This window comes from Myiozetetes cayanensis, unplaced genomic scaffold (genome assembly GCF_022539395.1).
Source record: "Myiozetetes cayanensis isolate MyiCay16 unplaced genomic scaffold, myiCay2020 scf3, whole genome shotgun sequence".
Lineage (NCBI taxonomy): Eukaryota > Metazoa > Chordata > Aves > Passeriformes > Tyrannidae > Myiozetetes > Myiozetetes cayanensis.
This window is the reverse complement of record NW_026087521.1, coordinates 34104139-34125787: the sequence shown is the minus strand read 5'-3', so window position 1 is coordinate 34125787 and position 21649 is coordinate 34104139. Positions and strand designations below refer to the sequence as shown.

Below are 21649 nucleotides of genomic sequence, written 5' to 3'. Positions count from 1 at the left end.
CAGTAAGTTACCTCTTCCAACTCTTAACTCACGAATCCTTTGTTGCTTTTTTTTCTCTCCTCTGTCCAGTTGCAGAGGGGAGTCAGAGAGTGGCTGCAGTGAGTACCTGGCATCCAGCCAGGGTCACTGGATGCCAGTGGCACCCAGCCACTACATCCTGATAGAGCATGCAACAGGGAAAATGAATGGGGTTTTTGAAAAGACCAGTAAATATAAAAAACTGGATTTAATGGTATATATTTCATCATCTTCCCATCATCTATCATTGATATCTGATTTTAATTGGGAAAGACCATGCTGTCACTTGCAATCAGCTTTTGATCCTGTTTCTGTCTTTCTTCTATTTGTTGTAAAATACCATTTTGATCATATAAGCTATCATCTCATACAAACTTCTTCCACAGTGGACCTTGCCTTTGCACATGATGTACATCAGTGTACTAGACCAAGCATTTGCAAAGCTAGTTTTCTCCATTGTGTTCACCTTCACATCTCTGTGGTCAGAAAAAGTGTAATTTTTTTTAAATTACATTTTAAAATAATAAAATTTGGAACATAGCGTGCCTTTTTGAATTGGGACTATCACTAAGAGAGTGTTTTGGACTCTTCAACTCTGCTTCAAAGCCTGTCAAAACTTCCATAATATCCTAAAATATTATAAAATAAAGCTACATTATTTTTGATATCATAAAATATTAATAAACTATAATTAACCAACTACCACCAATAAATACATTTTAATGTTATTTTTAAATTGTTTTATTATGTATTACTTAGATTACTTATAATGGTAAAATCATTGCACAATATTTAACATTAAATCCAATAAAGATAAAAAAATTAAATCATCCCCTCTCGCAGTCAGATAATTTAGAAAAAAAAGATTTTATTAGTTTACAGAAGTCGATACTTGTCATTTCATAGCTTTAGACATAATGTTACAGACGGTTTGATCTTTTTTAAATAACTTTTCTGGCATTTATTTCCAGAACTTATTTGTATCAATACTTTCAGTGCAAATGGGAACCACCACTTGGGATTTTAGGCATGACATAGCAAAATCCAGTAATTGTCATTGACTGTGGTCATCCAAAAGTATGTTTGTATTGGAATTGTATATAGATGTGTTCTGCTGTGCCTTCTGCAATTGGACTTGTCTATCTCACATTGGCCATTTTAGCCATCAGCGCGCTTGCAGCAAGCGTGGGTAGAGCCCTTCTCAAATCTTCGTTTGCAAAGCCTAGCTATGATGATGATGATGGTATATAGATGTGTGTGTGTATATATATATATATATAGCTTACATATAAGAAGATGTGGGAAGGGAGAGAAGAGATGGAGGGTGAAAAATTAGGCAAAGGAAATTCAATGCTTATATTTTCCTAATCCATTAAATTCTTCCTGCTTCTTACATTAATATTTTATTGTGCATTTTAGCTCCATTGAAGCAATCCCATTTATGTAGGTGGTGGAAGAAGAAGACAAAAAGTTTATCACTTTCAGTGAGATTCCTTAAATATTTTCAAGTTGAGCAAATGCTTGAAATAAGCATACACTGGGTCAGTGCCCAACTGCACTGCTTGGTATTTATAAGTAGTAGAGCGTGGCTAATGAAATAGTTACTTCCATTCTAAATTCTCTCTTCAGCTGTTCATAACTTCCCTAACCAAATTCCTTTCAGACCTTAAATTATAAATACTTGGCCTCATGCAAAAAGCCAATCTTTGTATATTGGTTCCTGTAAAATCCATCCATCTGAATTCACATTATGTGGATAAGACAGAAGTGATTACCATGAACTCTAGCTCAATTTTTCATTCATATAACTGAGAATAGCCATGAAGTTTCAAGCATATTTAAATTGGCAAAATTCAGCCTCTCATTTTACAACAAAACTTCTGCAGATGCTCTATGTCTCACACTCACAAGTTCATTGAACTCAACAGAAATTTGAGGAGGATCGAGGTTTCACCTGTATGATGTTTAGGAAAGGACGGAACATCCACAGTCTCTGCCAGGGGCAAGAAGCCATGGGAAGACCCACGGGTGATCTCCATGAAGGTGAACAAGCCAGGGCTCATCCCACCAATCCCGCAAGGGAACACGCAGGCTGCGGGGACAGCCAGGAGCATCCCCAGCCCCACTGCCAGACATGTTTGTGGTAACACACCAGGTCTGGGGACAAGCTGGAAAGTCAGTCTGCAAGTCAGGGTCTGGGAGAACAAGGTCCACAGCCAGGCAGGGATGGGACAAGGCTGGAGACAGGTCACTTTCAGCTTGGCTGTGGATGGACTGATGGCCCCTGGCTGAGCTGAAATGGGGTCCACTTTAATGCCTTTCATTCTGCTAAGAGCTCATCACAAAACTAGGCAACTGGACAACATTAAGCAAGTGATTTGTTATCCAAACATTTACAAACTAAAAATTTTTAAGAGAATTGAACAGTTATATTCTTTGGAGCCATTTCTTTCTAAATACATGTCATGCCATGCTGATTCCTACTGTTCTGCTTGTGTATGAATACTACACAGCATGTATGAAAATGTCATTTCTATGACATACCTTGCAATTCTGTCATAAATCACAGTGCAAATCTGGATAGTAAGCAAATACCGAAAAGCTTTGGCTATTCCTATTAACATATTCAAACATGTTTGCTCATATAAACTCTCACTATAAAAACAGAGGCACTAAGTAAGCAGGTACTCTGTATAATACAGAAATTCCACTTCAGAAAGCACAATAGATGTCAACCTTAAAGAAAGCACCACATGATAATTGTTACCCTTCTGGTTTTGAATATAGACTGGATATTCACTGAAGGGCTTTGATACACAGTCTACTCTGCATTCCCACCATCTGAATGGTCTAATTTGGTTTTCTTCATTAAATGCCACATTTTTTTCATCAAAATTACAAGACAAACTTTCAACATTTTCATAGGGGCTGAAGTTCATACTACTCTTTTTCAGTAGAAAATAATGAGGCTACTGCTAAAGAAGTACAAAAGTATATGCAATATCAAGACCCTTAATGGATTCTTTTCTTACCTTTACATAAAAGAAATGCTTAAAATACACATTGAAGATATTGGATTAGTATAAACACCAGCAGTAACAGTGTTTTACATCGAGTTGTACTGGAAATTTTCAAAGTCCATTTAATCTTAAGGAAAATTTATTGCTATTGCAGGTTTCAGTTATTGGCAACAAGGGTTTCTCAACTAATGTTGACAGGGAAAATCCATTTTCAGTGCAATTATAAAAGTATTGGCAGAGAAATGGGAGATTATGTGCCATCATATGTCTTGAAAGGGTGCTGAAAATGCTTTTCTTCCGTACATGTCAGGTTTAAATATATTTTTGCCTGTCTGCCCCCTGCTGTTCCTCTTACATCAGAGTAATTAAGATAAATGAACTCTGATTTGACCCTCTTCAATTCCTGTGGTGCATAAACCCAACCTGTAAGATAACGCAAGTGTTACACTTAAATCCCCAGTTCAGCAGAGCACTTAAATGTATATTTTGAGACCAGATTTAAAGGTATTTTTAAAAAGAACCAGTTCTTAATGGCACTGGTAAACTGGGGCCTTAACAGACCTTCACAGCCATTGCTCAAGGAAACCATGAGTTAATGTAAACCTTTGGGAAGCGGCACTTCTTCCCTGCCTCACGCCAGTAGCACAGCTGTATTGCCCAGCATGCTCTGCCCCCGGACTCTCTATATCCAGGTATTGTTCCATGGGGGCCTTTGCTCAATCACACACACACCTACCTTTGAGGTTTCACAGGTAGAAATCAGCTTACACAGGTATTCTCCAGGGTGGAAGTAACATAACAGATTCAGTATACCATGGCGTGGAGAGATGCCCAGAGCACTGAGTAGCAGAAAATCCTAAACACAAACCCAGGTAAAATTCTCAAACCAAAAGTGCTCTCTAGCAAACATTTTTTTCCTTTGGGAATATATTTTATTGTAGTCAACATCAGGATACCTTGTATAGCATAAGCAAATAATATTGTAAATTCTGACACAAAATGGAAGCATCAATATTTATTTGTAAATTAAGAATTGTGCATTATTTTTCTTGATACAAAGCAGAACAGCCCATTCTATGAGAATATCTTGTTCAAGTAAGCTTGGGTGAAGAAACTTAGGCATAGGGTAGCTTTAGAATCCTTGATCACTCAGCAGTAAGAAAAGGACCAGTATTTTATATATGCCAGTGTGTTCTTCAGGAAAACCCCTTTCCCAGACAATAGTTATAAGCACAGAATGGCATTAGATGAAGTACAGAGTCATCTTAGGTAAATGCATTATGAGTTTGAATGTAGCATTGGCTGATGACAATACAGAAAAAATAAGACCATAAATGAAAGCTTAACTTCGAATGTAATGGCTTTGAACTTTTTCTATAGTGTTCCAAGTGCAAATTGTTTTTTAACCATAAACAAATATTTGGTGGATAAAGTCTGTAAGATTTGCTGGCAAAGATGCACAGTCAGAGCTATAAATATGTGGGAAAATCTAATAGTTCAAATTTACTCCAAAGGTCATCTGGAGTATAAATGTATTCTCAGAAAAATTATGCAGAAATTTTATCATTCTCTTCTTCACATGGGCTGAGATTGCAGGAAATAAGTAAGTCCTCACAAAATATAATGACAGGAAGAGAAAAATGCCTGTGCTGTGACAGAATCCAGTTTCTTCTAACAAATTATTATGTGTTCCGTGACATAAATTCCAACCATTAATCACTTCCATAGGCATGAAGCCAGAAGAATAGCACTGTTAAGACCGGTTTCAGCTAACCCCTGGAATATTTTACTCTTGAAAAGGTTGCATTTTCTAGACAAAGGAGGTTTACATGCAGCTTGGCGAGAAGTTAACGTGAAAAGGAAAAACTAAAACAAAAAATCAACTTACAACTGCAAAGCTTGGACTTCTAAATAAAAGAGTTTCAACTGTTTCTTCAAATGTTTGGGCTATATATAAGCCAGGAAACATATATAATCAGTATGTGAGTTAGAGTGCACAGATGCAAGACTTGTTAATGTGGGATGCAACTCCTCTACCATAAAAGGAAAATGCAAAGTCATTTACCTCACTTACATACAATGTTCAGGCCATGGGGGAACATGCAAGAGGCGTGTGCATTTCCCAGGATAAAAGGTAAGAACAAACATATAGCAGGGAAGATGCCAAAGACTTTCCCTCTGCTTGCAGATGGGCACAATGTCCCAGGAGCGCTCTCGCATTCGGAGGGTTTCCAGGACAGCTGTAGGAGATCCAGTTCACACTCTTGTCCATAGTGAACGGGAATAAGCCACACTTTGTGGGAGTAAATGTGTACTAATTTGCACCATTTCTTCCACATTTGTATTTTAATTAAATAATCTTTAACAGAAAAAAGACTGATAGAAAGTCCCCCCAAAACAAGCATTCACAAAAAAGCCTCTGCTTTTTCAGCTGAAGTGGTAGGGAGCTTGGATTTTGTCATGGAAGTAAAATTGCAAGACAACACCGCATCACAAAACCCAAGAAAATTATTACAGTGTTTCCACATGTACATAAATTAAATAAAATCATGTGCAGATACTTCCCCTTATGTCTCAATAACACTAGTCAATGAGTTATTTGTAACATTCTTGACAGCAAAAGGCAAGTTAATTTTCCCTTCTTTTGTTCTATTCTGAACATTTATCCAAGGGATTGGAATTTCAAGTCATTCAGTTCAGATTTTGCTCCTATTAAAACCAGCTCACATTCTTCAGAAAACCTCACCAAAATACACATAAATAAAATTAACACTTAAAAGACTCAGATTACACACTGCACTGCCTGCCTGGCCTGCCAGCTCAAAGGGATGGCCACTACCCTCTCCAAAGGCTCCACATACACATAGATAGAACACGAGGGCGTCTCTCAACTGATTCCTGCTTAATTATCTCTGCCTTCATCAGTACAGGGTAGCTTCAAAGTCCACTTACGAACTTGTATTTATCATTAATATAAACTTCCCAAATTTCAAGAAACCTCTATTATTTAATGTTGTACTGTTTATGATGTTTCTTTTCAGTCAGATCTGCAGGAAAACTATTATTACTTAAAGTACACTGAAATCAAATCTCAACACTACCAGGAATTTTGAAACAGTAGAACTGAAACATGCACTGTTTCTAAGATGTTCAAGCTGCTCCTGAACATACATTGAACTATGAGCAAAGTCAGCTTCTGGGTTTCTTAAGCACTGACAAATAAAGAAAAACTAGAAAAAACATGCACTACATTCAAAAAAACCATACAAAACGTACAATTTCTGAATGGAACTGCACAAAAAATGAAAGCTTTGGACATAAAGGAGTACACATTATTAAAACATGCAACTGTCAATATTAAACAAAAAATCAGCTTTATTTTCAAGTAATTTCTGATATTTCTATTTGCATTCCTTCATATATTTTGGATTACTTTGCCATAACTCACTGTCAGATCCAGTCCAACATTTCCATGTGAAATCTCTGAAGTTGCACAGGTAATAATCTTAAAGATAGTGTAGATCAAAACCACTGACAGAAATAACAGAATATCTCAATATCTTCAGCACTAACCCATTCTTTGGAAGCCCTCACTTATTCACATGCAACATTCATTGCCCAGGAAATTTAAGACTGTTTCAGCTGCAAAGAAAAGGAAATATTGGGCAAGATCTTAGGAAAGTAGCAATCTTATGTTCATAAAGCAGCATTGTTTCTACCCTACACCTGTTCCAAAAACATTATAGTATATTTTGATTCTTAGTACCTGATTTGTGGACTTCAAAGAACTTCTCTCCAAGCAGCAAGTATTCAATTATGTCTTCTGTTCATCTGATGGCTTTAAGTAGATATGGTCATGAAAATGCTCAGAAAGCTGAGCATTATTTATCATCCAGTTAAAGAATTATAACAGCTTCCTGGTTCTTTCCCCCTTTTTGTCACCACTGTTATACACTTTTTCACTGCTGTGTCCACATCATTAAAATTAGTAAATGAAAAGAGAGTGGTATGAGGATGCTGAAGCTGGGCTCTGGAACTATGATGCAGAGAGAAAAGTGAGACTCTCTCACATGGGATTTTCCCTCTTTCCACATACCACAGTTCAGAGCAGTGATGCCATGATGGAGCACCAACACTGCTGGCAGGTGCTAGGCACTCACCACCTACAGCTGCTGAAGGCAAGAACACAGCTGGAGACACATGGGAAACTCTTTTGTATTCTCCAAATTTTGGAGCTCTTCAATCTCCCCTTCTTCAATCTCTCCAAACAAGGTTTGCAATAAAAATAGATAATAAGAAGAATGAAGTGGCAATGTATTTTTTTAGAAAGAACCAAGTGCCAAGTAATAAAGCAACATAAAAACATAGTATTATTGCTGTTCATGTTCATGCTAGAGGTACAGTGGATGATTTTCTGTTCTTCGGATGTGGAACCGTAGTATTTCACAAAGCCTTATATTAGCTTACTTTTTCAACTGTGTCACAAGAGTAATGTTGCTGAGTTGGTAATATACTTATCAGGAAAGACAAATATTTTCTTTTTTTGACATTTAAAATTGATGTGATTTTAAAATATTAATTTAAAAACATTTTACATTAAAAAAGCAATACATATTTTGATACATAAATCCATTCTCTCTACTGTCAGAAACCTGATTGGGGTTTTCTTAATCGAGAGCTTTTCACATAAAAAGACATTAATGCCGCAGAAAAACACAGTCCCAGTGTTAATTTTTACTAATTAAAGTAGAAGATTTATCCTTTGTTACTTCAGAATACTGGAAACTGTGTCCCATCAGTTAGATACACATCTAGTGCTTAGGTTGATGGAACCTAAGAGACAAAACTACAGTTTAACATCAAAATAGAACTGTGCTAAAGTTAATCTCTATTTAGAAATACCATCAATGATACCATAAATGGTCTCTACATGTTGCTAGATTGCTGATGAATTAAGACAAGTATAAAATCACAAAAATGCAGCAGTTTTACATTTGCTTTCTGTTCTGTGCAGAAGTAACAAACTTTGCAGATGCAGAATGTCAGTAAACATCTGAAGGAAAAATCTGCATTTGTATTCTGAGAACTCAAAGGCACTTAACATGAGTTTTGTAATTTATTGCCATCATGGGAATCATAACTTTCAGGAAAGCCTGTGAGTTTCTCGAACTATATTCCCAGCATCAACCTATTTACAGAAAGAATTTCAATGAGAAGTACAGTTATATGTGGGGCTGATGAAAAGCATCTTTTCCCACATTAATGCTTCTAGAAACTGTCAATCAAAGCATATTTCAGTATTTTCTACCTTAATAATGAGATTCAGGAATGCATCTACACTGTTTCCTAGAAGTAAGTAAACCAAAACCAAAACAAAACCAAAACAAAATCAAAACAAACAAACAAACAACAAAACAAACAGAAAACTACCAAAACAACAATAAAAATACCCCAAGGGCCATAAAATAGCACCAGACACTTATGTTTAGGCATCTGCATGCCACCCTTACTTCCACTGACAGTAACTGTTGCTTAGGCACATAGTACACATACACCTAAATGCAGCTGTTTTCATCTGGAGCTGAATCCTGCTCCTCAATCTCTGCAGAGGAGACCCAACCAAGAGGTGAAAAGGCATCGCTTTTTTAAATGCAGGGTTTTTTTTTTCCTTTAACAGCATACAATTAATGTTGTTACACATCGGAGTTCTTATCAGGACCAGATTGAATTAGACACTCTAACAGAAATAAGCAAATCTGACCTCAACTTTTCAAAATACCAGGAAATAAAAGGTTCAGAATTAAAAGTGGTCACAACAAAATGAATTCAAATGTCGAGATGAACTAATTTACGAGTACATTCAGGTTTCAGATGAGAAAATGGTTAGCCATTACAGGTAATGTAGGCTGTCCAGTGAAGACAATTGAAAATAATTAAAGCACATTGGAATTTGTACAGAAAGGGTAGTTAGGGATTTTAATAAGAAGACTCCATATGGCACTCCCAAAATTCAAGCAGCTCTTACTGCTAAATTGAAACGGAACAAAATAATAGCAAACTCAAAACAGAGTATGCTTTGATGTTTTGTTCAGAGAAACAAATTCAAGAATGATCCATCTGCTATTTCACAAGGCAGTGCAGCTATTAAATTGGTTCAGTTTGCAACATTACCTGCATGAAAAAAAGAAGAAAAACCCCTTCATATATAAAGAAAGGAAAAATTACCTATATCTGGGCTGTCAGTGTAGCACTCTGTATTTTCCTAAGATTCAGTCTTACATATTGAATAAAATGGTAATGCTCTTTTTTTAAACTAACAAAGGGTCATTATAAGCAAAGATAGATTTCAGACTGATCCTGACTTTAAAATATAAAATACTTTAGCTTATCAAAATAACATTGCACCTTTGAAAGATATGAGACTTGTATAAATGGACAAACATCTCGAAAGAAGACTTTCAATGCTAGGATTAATTTATTAACTATGAGCAATACTCGATTAACTGCAGAGATATATTTATCCTGAAATCCTGTTTCCAAAAAGAAACATACTCACCCTGACCCTATTCAAAATTGCATGAATCAAACCAACATGTCTGTTCAAGAGTTGTTCATTATCCTTAAAATAAAGGTCCAGGTAGTCAACTTCCACATTGTGCTCCCTGCCAGATAAGCTTGTACCACCCACATCAATGGACTAGTACCTATTGCCACCAGATAGCTCTGTTCCTAGACACAATCCTTTCCTTATTGCATCTGAGACCCCCAGTGAGTACAAGAACCAAAACTAACCTGGCATGTCTTATCAACAATGCACAGGGGGAAAAAAAAGAGCCCAATTGAGCTACAATATGGTAAGGTATAATGAAAAAAAATATATAATGCAGATGAAAGATGTAGGCTCGAGGAAACCAAAGGAACATTGAAAGAATTTTTTCATTCTGGAATAATGATAGCTTTGCTTTGTGACCTGCTTTCTAAAGGGCAGAGTCGTTCTCATGAAACTGTAAGTACTAAAGAAGATAAAATCTCTTCCCTGGATCAGTGGATTTGAAAATTCACCATCGGGGATTTTACAGCAACAGATGGCACATCTGTCTCTGAGTTTCTTTGTTGTTTTCTTGCCCTCATGATGGTTTTGCAGCTACGTACTGTACACTTTGAAAGATAATTTGGAATAACTTTATAATTACGAGATTGTCTCCACTTCCTATGGAAAACTTCATATTTTTGAGTGTGAGGATAATTTCACAGTAACTCATGGAATCATGGAATGGTTTGGGTTGGAAGGACCTTAAAGACCATCTAGTTCCAACCCTCGTGCCACAGGAAGCAATACCTTCCACCAGACTAGATTGCTAAGAGCCCCATCCAACCTGGCACGCACGCTTCCAGGGATGGGGCAGCCACAGCTTCTCTGGGCAACTTGTGCCAGTGCCTCCCATCCTCACAGCAAAGAATTTCTCTCCAATATCTAATCTAAACCTACTCTCAGTTCAAAGCCATCACCCCTTGTCCTATCACTACATGCCCTTGCAAAAAGTCCCTCTCTGGCTCTCTTGATAGGCCCCCCCCCTTAGATACTGGAAAGCTGCTGTAACTCACATTTCTTCAAATTAAAGTTCCTCAGGGTCACACAATAAAACGATCCCTCTAACTTAACTAGCCAGCTATTTTGAAATTGAAAGAACAAAGTTCACCTGGGGATAAATTAATGGTTAATGGCCGTGTGGATGCACCTATATAATCAAACTTCTCTCCTCTGTTTTCCCATGTTGCTTTCCATCTGAACCGCAGGCGCTGTGCTGTCCTGAACGCAAATTGCCTGGATGTCACCTCCTTGCGGGAAGGCTGGCAGGCAGCCACGGGGCCCCATGTGTGACTCTACTCCTGCACACCTCGCACTCCAGCAATACTACAGTGGTTGTGCCTTGTGCACTCTGTATGGAGCCATGCAGAGGTCACAGACTTTCCAGTCTGGGAAGAGGAGACCACTTAGTCCTGCCTCAACAACAGCCACGAAGATGTGAAGATACACAGATGCATATCAAAGCTGTGCTGAGAGGGGTCACTCTGGGAACACTGCTCAAAGCTGCAGCAAACGAAGGGGCTCTGGCACAATGATTTAAAAACAAACCTCTGGAAAGAAGCAGAATCCTGGCAATGCTCCAAGTACCTTTCCCAAGTACCTCTGAGCAAAAGATGGACTTTTTCCATCCAAGCCACTGATGATGTGTAACGCAGACAAAAGGCGCAGAGGAGTTCATGGTCCTTAAGCAGGCCTCTAGTGAGAGCAAGCTTCCTTTCCCCATGCTGGAGCCCAGACCAGAACCTGGGAGAACAGAAAGCTCTTTCACCCCTGCACACAAGCACTCAGAGGGGAAGTGTCTAGCCAGTCCTAAGCAAGTCACTGTGGGACTGCAGTGGTTTCAAATAAAAATAGTGTGATGGAGGTATGTTTATGAAAACATCAAATACAGAAAAGAAAGGCAATGTAAAACATACTTTGCTTTTTATAAGGCCTATTTAGCAATTCACAAACTATACTTTCCCAAGTGAGGAATGGAAAATTGCAGACATCGAAAACACTCAGCCAGGCTCAGTGTTATTAAACCTTCATTCACTACAGTCACTCCAAAGAACTGCTCACAGCGCAGCACATTCTGTATGCGTCTGCAAGTAACAAGAAAAGATCTCAAGACAAGAATGATGCTCTCTTTGGGCATGAAAACCACAGGCTTAACAGTATCGCAGATGCAAATAATTTTCCATTCCCATCTGCAGCAACTTTGGCAGATTGTGCTTCTCGGTGGTGTCGATGAGTTATTTTTTTGCTGCTTTGTCTCCTGCCTTTCTGAATAAGCTCATTACTGATTCTCGGTGGCTTATATCAGACTAACATCTTCTGCAAGGGAGATGGGTGTGTTAAAGTGCAAAGGCTCACATGCCTGTTTCCTGCCATCTCCTATCTCCCAGCCTGTGCCTAAACCCCAGGCTAACTATTCCACAGCTTTACCCTGATAACTCTTAATTAAAAGTTCCCAACTTTCTTCCCTAATGCAGTTTAAGCCATACTGCCTCCTATGTGACATTTTCTCCACAGCTGGAGAACTGCAATAGCCTTTTAGAAAGTATTCATTATGTCTGTCCTTCAATTGTGTCTAGCCTTAAACTATTTGCAGGAGTCAACTCTGTGGCAATGCTCTGAAATTTTTGGTTTCTCACACAGAAGTGAGGCCACCTCTAAGAGGCATTTTAAAGAAAACTGTGCTGCACATATTAGGAGAAAGCAATACCAGATGCTTGACCAGAACTCTGAATCCTTCTTCTGGGAGAATATTAGTGTCGTTCTTCTGCAGAGGTACACAAAACAAAGCAGACAGCAAAATTATTTCAAAGCAGTTACTATTCAGCAATGCAAACAACGCATCAGTCTCCAAATTCAGGATTAAAGTTGAAAGATCCTTCTCTGCAGCAACTAAAAATGCAAAATTATGTTAGGAAAGCCATAAATACTTCCCAGAATATAAATTCATGTTCATATTTTTTGTCTCTGCAAATGACACGTGTCAACTCAGCAGAAAAACTGCTCAAAATTATTTCATCACACAATCATATAATTTATTTACTTCTCCCCTGAGAAGCTGAGTACAGTTGAGGCCTCTATTTTCCAATTTTTAAAAGCACTTCCAGTCTAATCTAATACATACATTTCTGAAGTGTCCATCGCTGCAGTGTCTTGGCACACTTCAGATAATACTCAAGTTAAAATGGTAACATACTGAGCTCCCCATCCCACGTCCCATAACCCCAGGCTTTTGACGTGGATTCCTCAGCTTCCTTCCTGAGCCACCACCTTTGCCAGCTCTTGAGGGGCAATTCCACAAGTGCAAGGCCCGCCTGTGCCAAGCGCCGTGTGCCGCCTGAGAAACGCGCCCCTCTGGGTTCTGCTGAATTACACCGAGTCTCAAGGGTGGGACACGGAACTCGGAGACAGCCGCGACAAAAGCCTGCTTCGCATTACAGGTTTATGAAGTGGCACTGCTCTCTCGTGGGGCACCCACTGACGGGGCAGCACCGCCCGAGGCGTATCAGGCACTGCTGAACGCGGGTACGCGTTTGTAGCCGTGGGCAACCCCAGCTCGCTGGAGCGCTCTTTCCGCACGGCAGAGAGAGGCGAACCAGAGGTGAAACCCAGCCAAAGGGGTTCGTTTCAGTCCCTGGGAGTTCCTCTCCAGACCCAAAGCGGCCGCCGGGCGCGGTGCCCGAGAGGAGGGCGGGCGGCGCCGATCGACGCGCTCGGCCCTCGGCGGGGCGCCCTGCTCGGCGCTGCGGCCGCGCCTCCCGGAAGCGGCGGGGGCGGCGATGGCGGCGGAGCTGCGGTACCCGCGGAGCTCCATCGAGGATGACTTCAGCTACGGCAGCAGCGTGGCCTCGGCCAGCGTCCACATCCGCATGGGTACGGGCTGCGCAGGGCTCCCGCCACAGCCTCCGCTGCCCCCCCGGCTGGGCAGTCGGGGGGTGCCGCGCCCCGCGCTCCCAGCAAGTGCCTCTGTGTTACCCCATCGCCTCCGGCCTTGGGCTGAAAGGAGGTTCTGCGCGGTGTTTTAACCTGGGTACAGGTTGTGAGTGCGGAGCCAGGGCGTTATTTAGTCCAGGTTAAGCATCAAGGGTGAGGGACCGCGGCCGGCGAGAGGTTTTGTCGTTTGACCGTGAAGAGGGGTAGGTCTTCTCATGAGAAGTGGCTAACCCGGTATAGATTCAGACTTGACTTCGCCCAGAGTGACGGATTTTGAAGCCCAGACATAACGCATGAGGTGCATAGACCCTGGAAAGATGCACCTCCCTGGAGGTGTTCAGGGAGGGACTGTACGTGGCACTTGGTGCCATGGTCCTGTTTGACGCGGTGGTGTTCGGTCACAGGTTGGGCTCGATGGTCTCAGAGGTCTTCTCCAACCGAATTGATTCTGTGACTCATAAATGCTAGAATCGGTGTCTCTAGTTACGGAAGTTTAACCATGAGACTGAAGGACTTGGATTCCTTCTGTGAGTGATGAAACATTGTCTCTTCCGCTGAAGCACTTGGCATACTGTGAGGTCATATTAATGCCCATGAAATACAGCTTTACTCTTCATGTGCAGGTCTCAAATGCATTGAATAATCTCGTAGAATGTGCCTAATCATTAATCTTTACTGAAATAATTACAGTGTTAGTGGATGCATTTTTGAATAAAAACAGCTGCGTGTTGTGAAATTTTTCATCAGATCATTCTGATAATCAGGAAGCCTTTTCCTATAAACATACAGTTTTTCCTTGTCTGAAAAATTAAAGGGGCAATAGGAGATATGAAAGTGATGATGCCGTTAGAAAAATTGCTGATGCATCTCTTAATGTGGGGAGAAAGCTGTGCTAGCTAGGAGGCTACCTCTAGGTTGGTTCAGTTTATCACAGTCAAGTAGGCCCCAGTCCATCATGGCTTACAGGTGTATTTAGCTGTAGCTGCTGCTAGCAGGTAATTCAGCTCCCTGTAGTATGCACTCTTAAACTTGTTTAGGCTGTGCTATCAATGACTGAGTCGTTTCTCCCTGTAGGCTCGTTCTTTCTTTCACAGCATTTTGCCCGATGGGTTTGATCTCCTTGCATTCCTGACAGAGAATCTCTGTATGATATATCTGTATGTCCTGAACTACTCTCTGCTTTCTATAATTCTAGAATTAAGAAGCCTGTTAGGTTAGTTCTACGATGTTTTTATTTTTTCCTGCCGTCTGTGTCTGTAGATACCCATTCAGTACAGTGCAAGTCACAAATGGTGATAAACAACATTTAACATGGCGGAAGGGCAATCACATAGATATCACTGTAAAAACTTTTCCTTTTTACACTTTATGGCAGTTTCTGCCTTCCACAGAACTACCAAGTTAATCTTTCAGCATTTAGGTCCTTTATATACCAGTAATATGATGGAGAAGGTATGCTGTTAGTAGAGTGAGACATAGGCGTATGGAGGTTTTTAAATAATCCAAAGTAAATTCCTTGCAAATGTGGTTTTTTTAATATTTCTTTTTGTTATCTTGTTGTTGGTTAATTAATCTTGTGATAATAAAAATTGTGTCAATTTTTTTAAGGAAAAATGGCTTTTTCAACTTTTTTCTGTGCTTTTTCACTATGACTTTCTAATGGTTCCTTATGAAAATGAAAACTTGTATCTGATTTACTGTTGAACTTTCTAAGTGTAACTCAAAAGTGACTGCATTTTTATTTTCCTTATTCTAGCTTTTCTACGGAAAGTCTACAGCATTCTTTCCATTCAAGTTCTATTGACCACAGTCACATCTGCAATTTTTCTGTATTCTGCTGGAGTGCAGGCATTTGTTCATGAAAGGTAAATACTAAACTGAAATGGAGATGTTTACCATGTGTTAAGTATAGTTTATGTAATTTGTTGCTCTGGAACACTTCAGTCTTCCTAATAATTTTTATACCCCATGTTTTGAATCTGTAATAGAAATTTTGTAACTTGATTAGGAAATAATCTTTCTTCTCTGACATTTTTCTCCTTGGTTCATTATGAAAATTTTATTGTAGTGAAAGTTTATTTTATTCAGTGCTTTATTAATAGTACTTATTTTAGTATTTATGCTATGCAAACTTGTGTGTGAGTTGCAGAACATCCCAGTTACTGACATTTCTTGTTTTAAGGTCTAAGTACTTTCAGAATCTCTTTGGAATGCTGTTGCTTATAGGTACCTGTCCCAAAAAGCAGAATCATATCTTGTTCCTCTTCCTCCCTCCCCCCAGCTTTTGGTTTTTGTCGGGGGTGGTGCTGGTTGGTTGTTTCCCTGAAAACTAGTCTGCTAAAATTCCCAAGGGCTTGCTTCTTTTTGCATCTCAAATTTTCATGATAAAAAAACAAGTCTCGATATCCAAACTGTGGTGAACAGGCCAGGGTAAGGAACAACTGGGAAAGGAGTCCAGTTTCTGTTTTTCTCCAAGTGCACTTGCAGACTTGGCTTTTACTTTCACTTCAAATCTCAAATGAAAAAGGAGGCTCAAACATTATTTGAAACTTTCAGTTTCTGTGTAAGCTATAGTATATGCAACAGATGTTGTAAATCTACAGTTTTCTGCTTAAATCTGATAATATAAAATTAACCTTCACACTTAGAACTGTTGTGATTTTTTGTTTGATGTTGGTCCATTTTTTTTCTTAGAGGGCTGCTTAAACGATTTAATGATACTTTCTGGTCAGTACTGATTTTTCTTTGGTGCAGTTAGTGCCTGTGTTTGTTGCACTCAGGTGCTTATAAAAAACACTTCCCTGAATGTGGAGCTCATAATAGGCAAAATATGACATATACTTTAATACTTTTAGTTTCATACAGATGGATTTGCTTCTTTATGTGGCTTCATTTCCAGGTAATGGATTCCTGGGTAGTCCCTAGTTTCAGTATGAAAAAGATGTCTTTTTTTGTGACTATTTTTAACTGATTATCTGTAATTATATGTTTTAGAACAGTCGTATTATAGACTTGCATTACATTTATTTTGGATATCTGTATCTAGTTGATCACTTAAAAACTTGGCTTTATATAAACTGTTTTTTAGTCTTCCAAATATTTGAGTTTAATTTTGACTATTTCTTTTTTTTAATGGAACTTTATAGGCCTGCCTTGCTTTTGATATCTGGGTTTGGATCTTTGGCTGTAATTGTGGCACTAACCCTCTACAGACACCAGCACCCTGTTAATTTATACCTCCTGTTTGGATTTGTAAGTATTTAAAAATTCAATTTTAATAGTCTCTAGAATATTTTGTATTGTGATGAACTCCTTGAAACTACTGATAGGTAATTTGTTTTTCTTGTCTTCCTTGAAAGATATCTGATGTGCTTGTGAAGGTCTGATTTTGTCCACAGGTTGTTCCTGGATAGCCGCTAGGTCAGGGTTCTCTGTGTGTGTAGAAATCTATCTGCTCTTGTTGTTCTGTTGATATCAGGCATTTTGCTATGAAATTGCTCAGTAGAAAAGGAGGAGGCATTCCTGTTACCTTATTTGCTTAATGGGTGGCCTCCAGCAGAGGCCCAAAGCAGCCCTATGTGTTTATTTCTTCAATTGTTGTCTTTTTGATGCTACATTCTGAGCATGTTTCCAGCACAGGCTGGTGAGTCAGAGCTGTCCTTGAGTTTCAGTCTGCTGCCTGATGTTGAGAGTTTTTAGGTATGGGCTAATGAGTGCCCTTGGATATTTTGGATAATGTAGAAATCAATCTTCTGAAGAGTCACAGCAGCTCAATTAGAATTTGATGCTTTAGAAATTTCCTAAATTGTATTTGTGATAAAACAGAAAGACAGCTTTGCTGTATAAGTAATAGATTGCTTAAATAGTGACACAGTTATATTCTTCCTGACTTCTGAACTCTTGCAGATGAATAAAATGTTTAAAAACCTTTTAAAAAGTGAAGCTGTAACAAGAAGTGATGTAACAGTTTGGCCAAATGTGGCGTGGGAGATTGTAAAATAACAGTTTGAGTATTACATTATATAGGAATGGAAGAATTCAAATCTCTGTGTGATAAATTGGTTTAAACAAAATATGGGTTAAATGTTAAATTTCTGACCCCTCAGTTCATGACATAGAGAGTCTTCTCATGTTCTATTGTGTTGAAACTCAATTTGAAATTATCATTTAGAAAAACTTGGGATCTGTACTAGCCTTCATCCCAGGCATTCAGAATGTGTTTTAAAATTAGCTGTTTCCAAACAAGGATGAGTGGGGAAAAGAATCTGATGCAGACACTTTATGTTAGTGTTAGATAGCTGTCTAACAAGATATTAAGAATGTATTAATTTTATAGCTTCTTGAATAATTTGTAAGAAATGTAATAAGAATGCTGCGTGCTTTGAGTAGAAAATGTAAATGGCATTTTTCTTAGGGGCAATCTCTCACTCATTTTCAGTTTGTATGTAAACAAATAACAGAAGTTACTTTTTATGTAAAACAAGTTCCACACAGTAAGGCAGTGTGATTGCCATTTTCTTGTTGTAAACTAAACATGTTTTCATATACAAAGATTTAATAGGAGACCTAATGTAACATGTGCTGGGATTTTGTAGCAGAGTGGGACTCATTGCATGTGAAGTCTCCATGTGTTTTGTTGTCTGATTTTTTTAATCCATGTAATTTTTTTATTTTCCTTTTTGTAGACGCTGCTGGAAGCACTGACAGTTGCCATTACAGGTAAATGGTAGCCATCCTATTGTCTGATTCCATAAAGAATTTGGAAAAGGAATACAATCTGTTGTATGAATTGCCATTAGAGTTTTTTAGTTGTGACTAAAATAGTCAGGAATCCTGTTTGAAAATTTTAATGACAGTGATATGAGTTTAGCAAAAAAACAGGGAATCAAGGGAGAAAACTGGATTCTGATCAAGAACTGAAACTGTACAAGCCTGAAGTGAGAAATGAGTTGTGCCATCCATTCTTTCAGTATAGCCATCAATGTTCTTTCCTACAAGGCAGCATTTAGCAGAGCTGATCTTAAAGTTGAAATATCCCTATCTTTCCCCTCAAAGGGAATTTGAGTTTGGAGAGTTCTGTACTTCGTGGTCAGGGTTGTGAAACGGGGTGGTGTGTGGACAAATCATGGCATCACTTTGCACTATAGAGAGAATTTTGTTTTTTCCCCTTACTTCAGTATCATGAAAAATTCGGATAGCTTTTCCCTTAAGATCTCACTTATGCTTAAAATATTATTGTTTTGTTTTGGCTGTGTTTTTTTTAATTGTGAGTATGGAAAACCTGTTATTTCCATATAAGAAGCTACAGCTGTAAAATAACTGTCAAACTTAGAGGAAGGCCCCTGAATCCCATGATCATGAATTTGTAGTGCAAAGACAAGTGCAGCTATAATTTACTTTTTTTTGTTCATAATTTAGATTTTTTTTTCCTGTCTGTGAAAGTTTAAACTTCTGTTTCCTCAAAAGATAACGTAGCAAATACGTGGTGCAGTGTTCTTTAATTGACAGATTACTTTTTCTGTTTATAGTTAGTTTCTACGATGTCTCCATCGTCTTGCAAGCCTTTATTCTTACTACTGCTGTATTTCTTGGGTTGACTGCATATACTTTGCAATCAAAGAGAGACTTCAGCAAGTTTGGAGCAGGGTATGTTGCCATATTGTTGATTTTTAGAAAACTAATTTTTGTTAAGGTTGTTTTTTCTTTCTTAAAGCAAGCTTTGCAGCTATTAGAAGGAGTACAGGTCAATAGAACCTGCTTCAGGGGAGTGGTGAGGGTTTTGTTTATCTTAAATTATTAATTGTACACAGTTCTGCTTTTCTGGTAAATTCTTTTCTGTGATCATGATTCTTAAAACCACTAGACAAACTAGTTTACCTGGAATTTTCACTGAGACAGAAGGCAGCTGTTTCAAATATTTAAAAAAAAAATTAAAGTTAAAACGCAACTTTATAAAACTTACTTCTGACACCAATGAAAGTTAGCATCTAAGAAGGAGTTTTGTAAGAAAGGAGGATATTTTAAGTTTAAAAGACTGTTTATTGTTGCTGACAGTTTATAATGTTTTTTTTCAGCCTCTTCGCTTGTTTGTGGATTTTAATCTTCTCAGGTTTCTTAAGGGTAAGATACCTTGTGTTCATGGTTACAAGATATTCATCGAATCACAGAATGATTTGGGTTGGAAGGGACCTTAAAGATCATCTTGTTACAACCACCCCTGCCACGGGCAGGGACACCTTCCACTAGACCAGGTTGCTCAGAGCCTGAGCTTTTACTAACTTCTAGTAGTACAAAAAGGGTTGGACAGCTCAGTGTAACTTAAAATTCCTAAGCAGATCCATGACCATTCTAGATCGCACTGATGGTCTTTTAACCACTCATTTGCAATTTGGATTTTTTTGGGTGCTGTTCTTGCCAATGTTAAAGGGGTCTCTGTGTTGATTGACAAAATTTGTCAATTGAGACCCACTACTTGACTGAGAGAATGGGAAGGAGATCATTTGGGTTTTAACTGTCTTTTGTTTTTCTAATTGTTAATACTCTGGAGATCAGAGTTTCCTCCCTCTTAAATGTGGAGGCACTTTTACTCAGTTAAAGAGACAGTGACTGGGGACATTGAATGGACATTGAAATGCCATCATAATACCGTGTTTGTGTGTACATAACAGTAGAAAGTGTGTGGCATATCGTTATGCATAGTTTTAATATTAAAAAGAAAATGAAATTTACAATTATTTTTTTCATATTTTATCTGCCTCCAGCTGTTTTTCTATAGTGAGACAATAGAGTTGGTGTTTGCTGCTGCTGGAGCTCTTCTGTTCTGTGGATTTATTATTTATGACACTCATTTGCTGATGCACAAATTGTCCCCCGAAGAGTACATACTGGCTGCAATCAATCTCTACTTGGACATCATCAATCTGTTCTTACACCTGCTGCGTTTACTAGAAACATTTAATAAAAAATAGCCAAAAGTGGTGTGGTTTGACTATAGCGCAATTTGGATGATCTGTAAACTCAGTAGTTCTGTCTTTAGACACTGAATCTGTATTATTTTTTCATTCCATGAATATTTATCCCTCCTTAGGGGACAAAAAAGGCTTTTTATGTAGCTACAGTTCTTCTCTAGACCATGTATTTTATGCAGTTAACATGCTGTCATCATTACAGTCACTTTTTTAATCACTTAATTTGCAATTGACATAATTAATGATGAAAAACTTTGTCAACTTCTTATTGCTCCAGAGTATACTTCTCTGCTGTTCCGTAGCTGCTGGTAATGTTTCCTTTGGGACTGATCATAATTGTGTGTATCACATAAGGGTAGCCTGAGTTTACCATTGTGCTACTAAATTTTACTAAGCTAAATTTTTTCTAGTTGTTGTTTATTATTGTTATTTGTTTTGTTTAATATTTGTTATCTGTCTCTGACAGATACTCTGTTCTTGTTAAGGGCTGTCACTATGGAAGCTGTGAGGGTGTTAAAACCAGTAAAGGGAATGTTCTTCCTTTTAGTATTATTTATGGCCTATCTTTCAGTGTCCTGAAAAATAATTTGGAGATAGATTCTGGGATTTTATCAACTTCTGTATGTTAAGGTTAATTGTGTCAATAAAAATCGAAAAGCCTTTAGTCTGTTCTTGCAACCGAGACTGGAGAACTTCAGCGTACCGAGAATGAACTTTGCAGACCCTTACTGGCCAGGGAGAGGTACCGTGACTGTCGCTGCTTCCCAAACTCTGGATATCCTGGAAGGGCAGAGAGGGTAAAAACAATTTTGAAAGGCTTTCTCACTTCCTATGCAGTGTTGTTACTGCTCACCTGGCCTGTCAGTGAGTCTTATTGACGAGGCAACGCAGTAGGTGGGAAATCATCCATGTCCTGCCACAAGCTGTGCCAAGGTGTGTTTTCCGTGCTGGAACTGGACTGACGCTATTGAAGTGCAACTGCGGATTGGTTTGAGCGACTGTGATGCTCTCTCTCTTTCTGCCTCATTTAGAAATGCGTGGCAGTAGCGAAGAATAAACCCTCGCTTTTTTCCCCTGCGATGAAGCACGTGTTTATTTGTTCATCCATCCCCGTGCCCTCGACA

General features: G+C 38.6%; 1 protein-coding gene across 1 annotated transcript; it reads left to right on the top strand.

Annotated features, from left to right (window-relative positions):
* Nucleotides 1-13315: 13315 nt before the first annotated feature.
* On the top strand, nt 13316-21605 carry TMBIM4 (transmembrane BAX inhibitor motif containing 4). Its single transcript, XM_050325367.1, has 7 exons — nt 13316-13497; nt 15314-15422; nt 16704-16809; nt 18243-18276; nt 19086-19203; nt 19632-19677; nt 20319-21605. The coding sequence occupies exons 1-7, from the start codon at nt 13404-13406 to the stop codon at nt 20523-20525; spliced, it is 714 nt and encodes a 237-aa protein (XP_050181324.1). The 5' UTR covers nt 13316-13403; the 3' UTR covers nt 20526-21605.
* Nucleotides 21606-21649: the final 44 nt, after the last annotated feature.

Bases quoted from the DNA above. Each gene is read 5' to 3' on its own strand.
- TMBIM4 (XM_050325367.1), top strand. From the start codon at position 13,404: ATGGCGGCGGAGCTGCGGTACCCGCGGAGCTCCATCGAGGATGACTTC. The intron at 15,423-16,703 runs GTAAATACTAAA...GGAACTTTATAG, and splicing joins CAGGCATTTGTTCATGAAAG to GCCTGCCTTGCTTTTGATAT. The intron at 19,204-19,631 runs GTATGTTGCCAT...GTTTTTTTTCAG, and splicing joins TTCAGCAAGTTTGGAGCAGG to CCTCTTCGCTTGTTTGTGGA.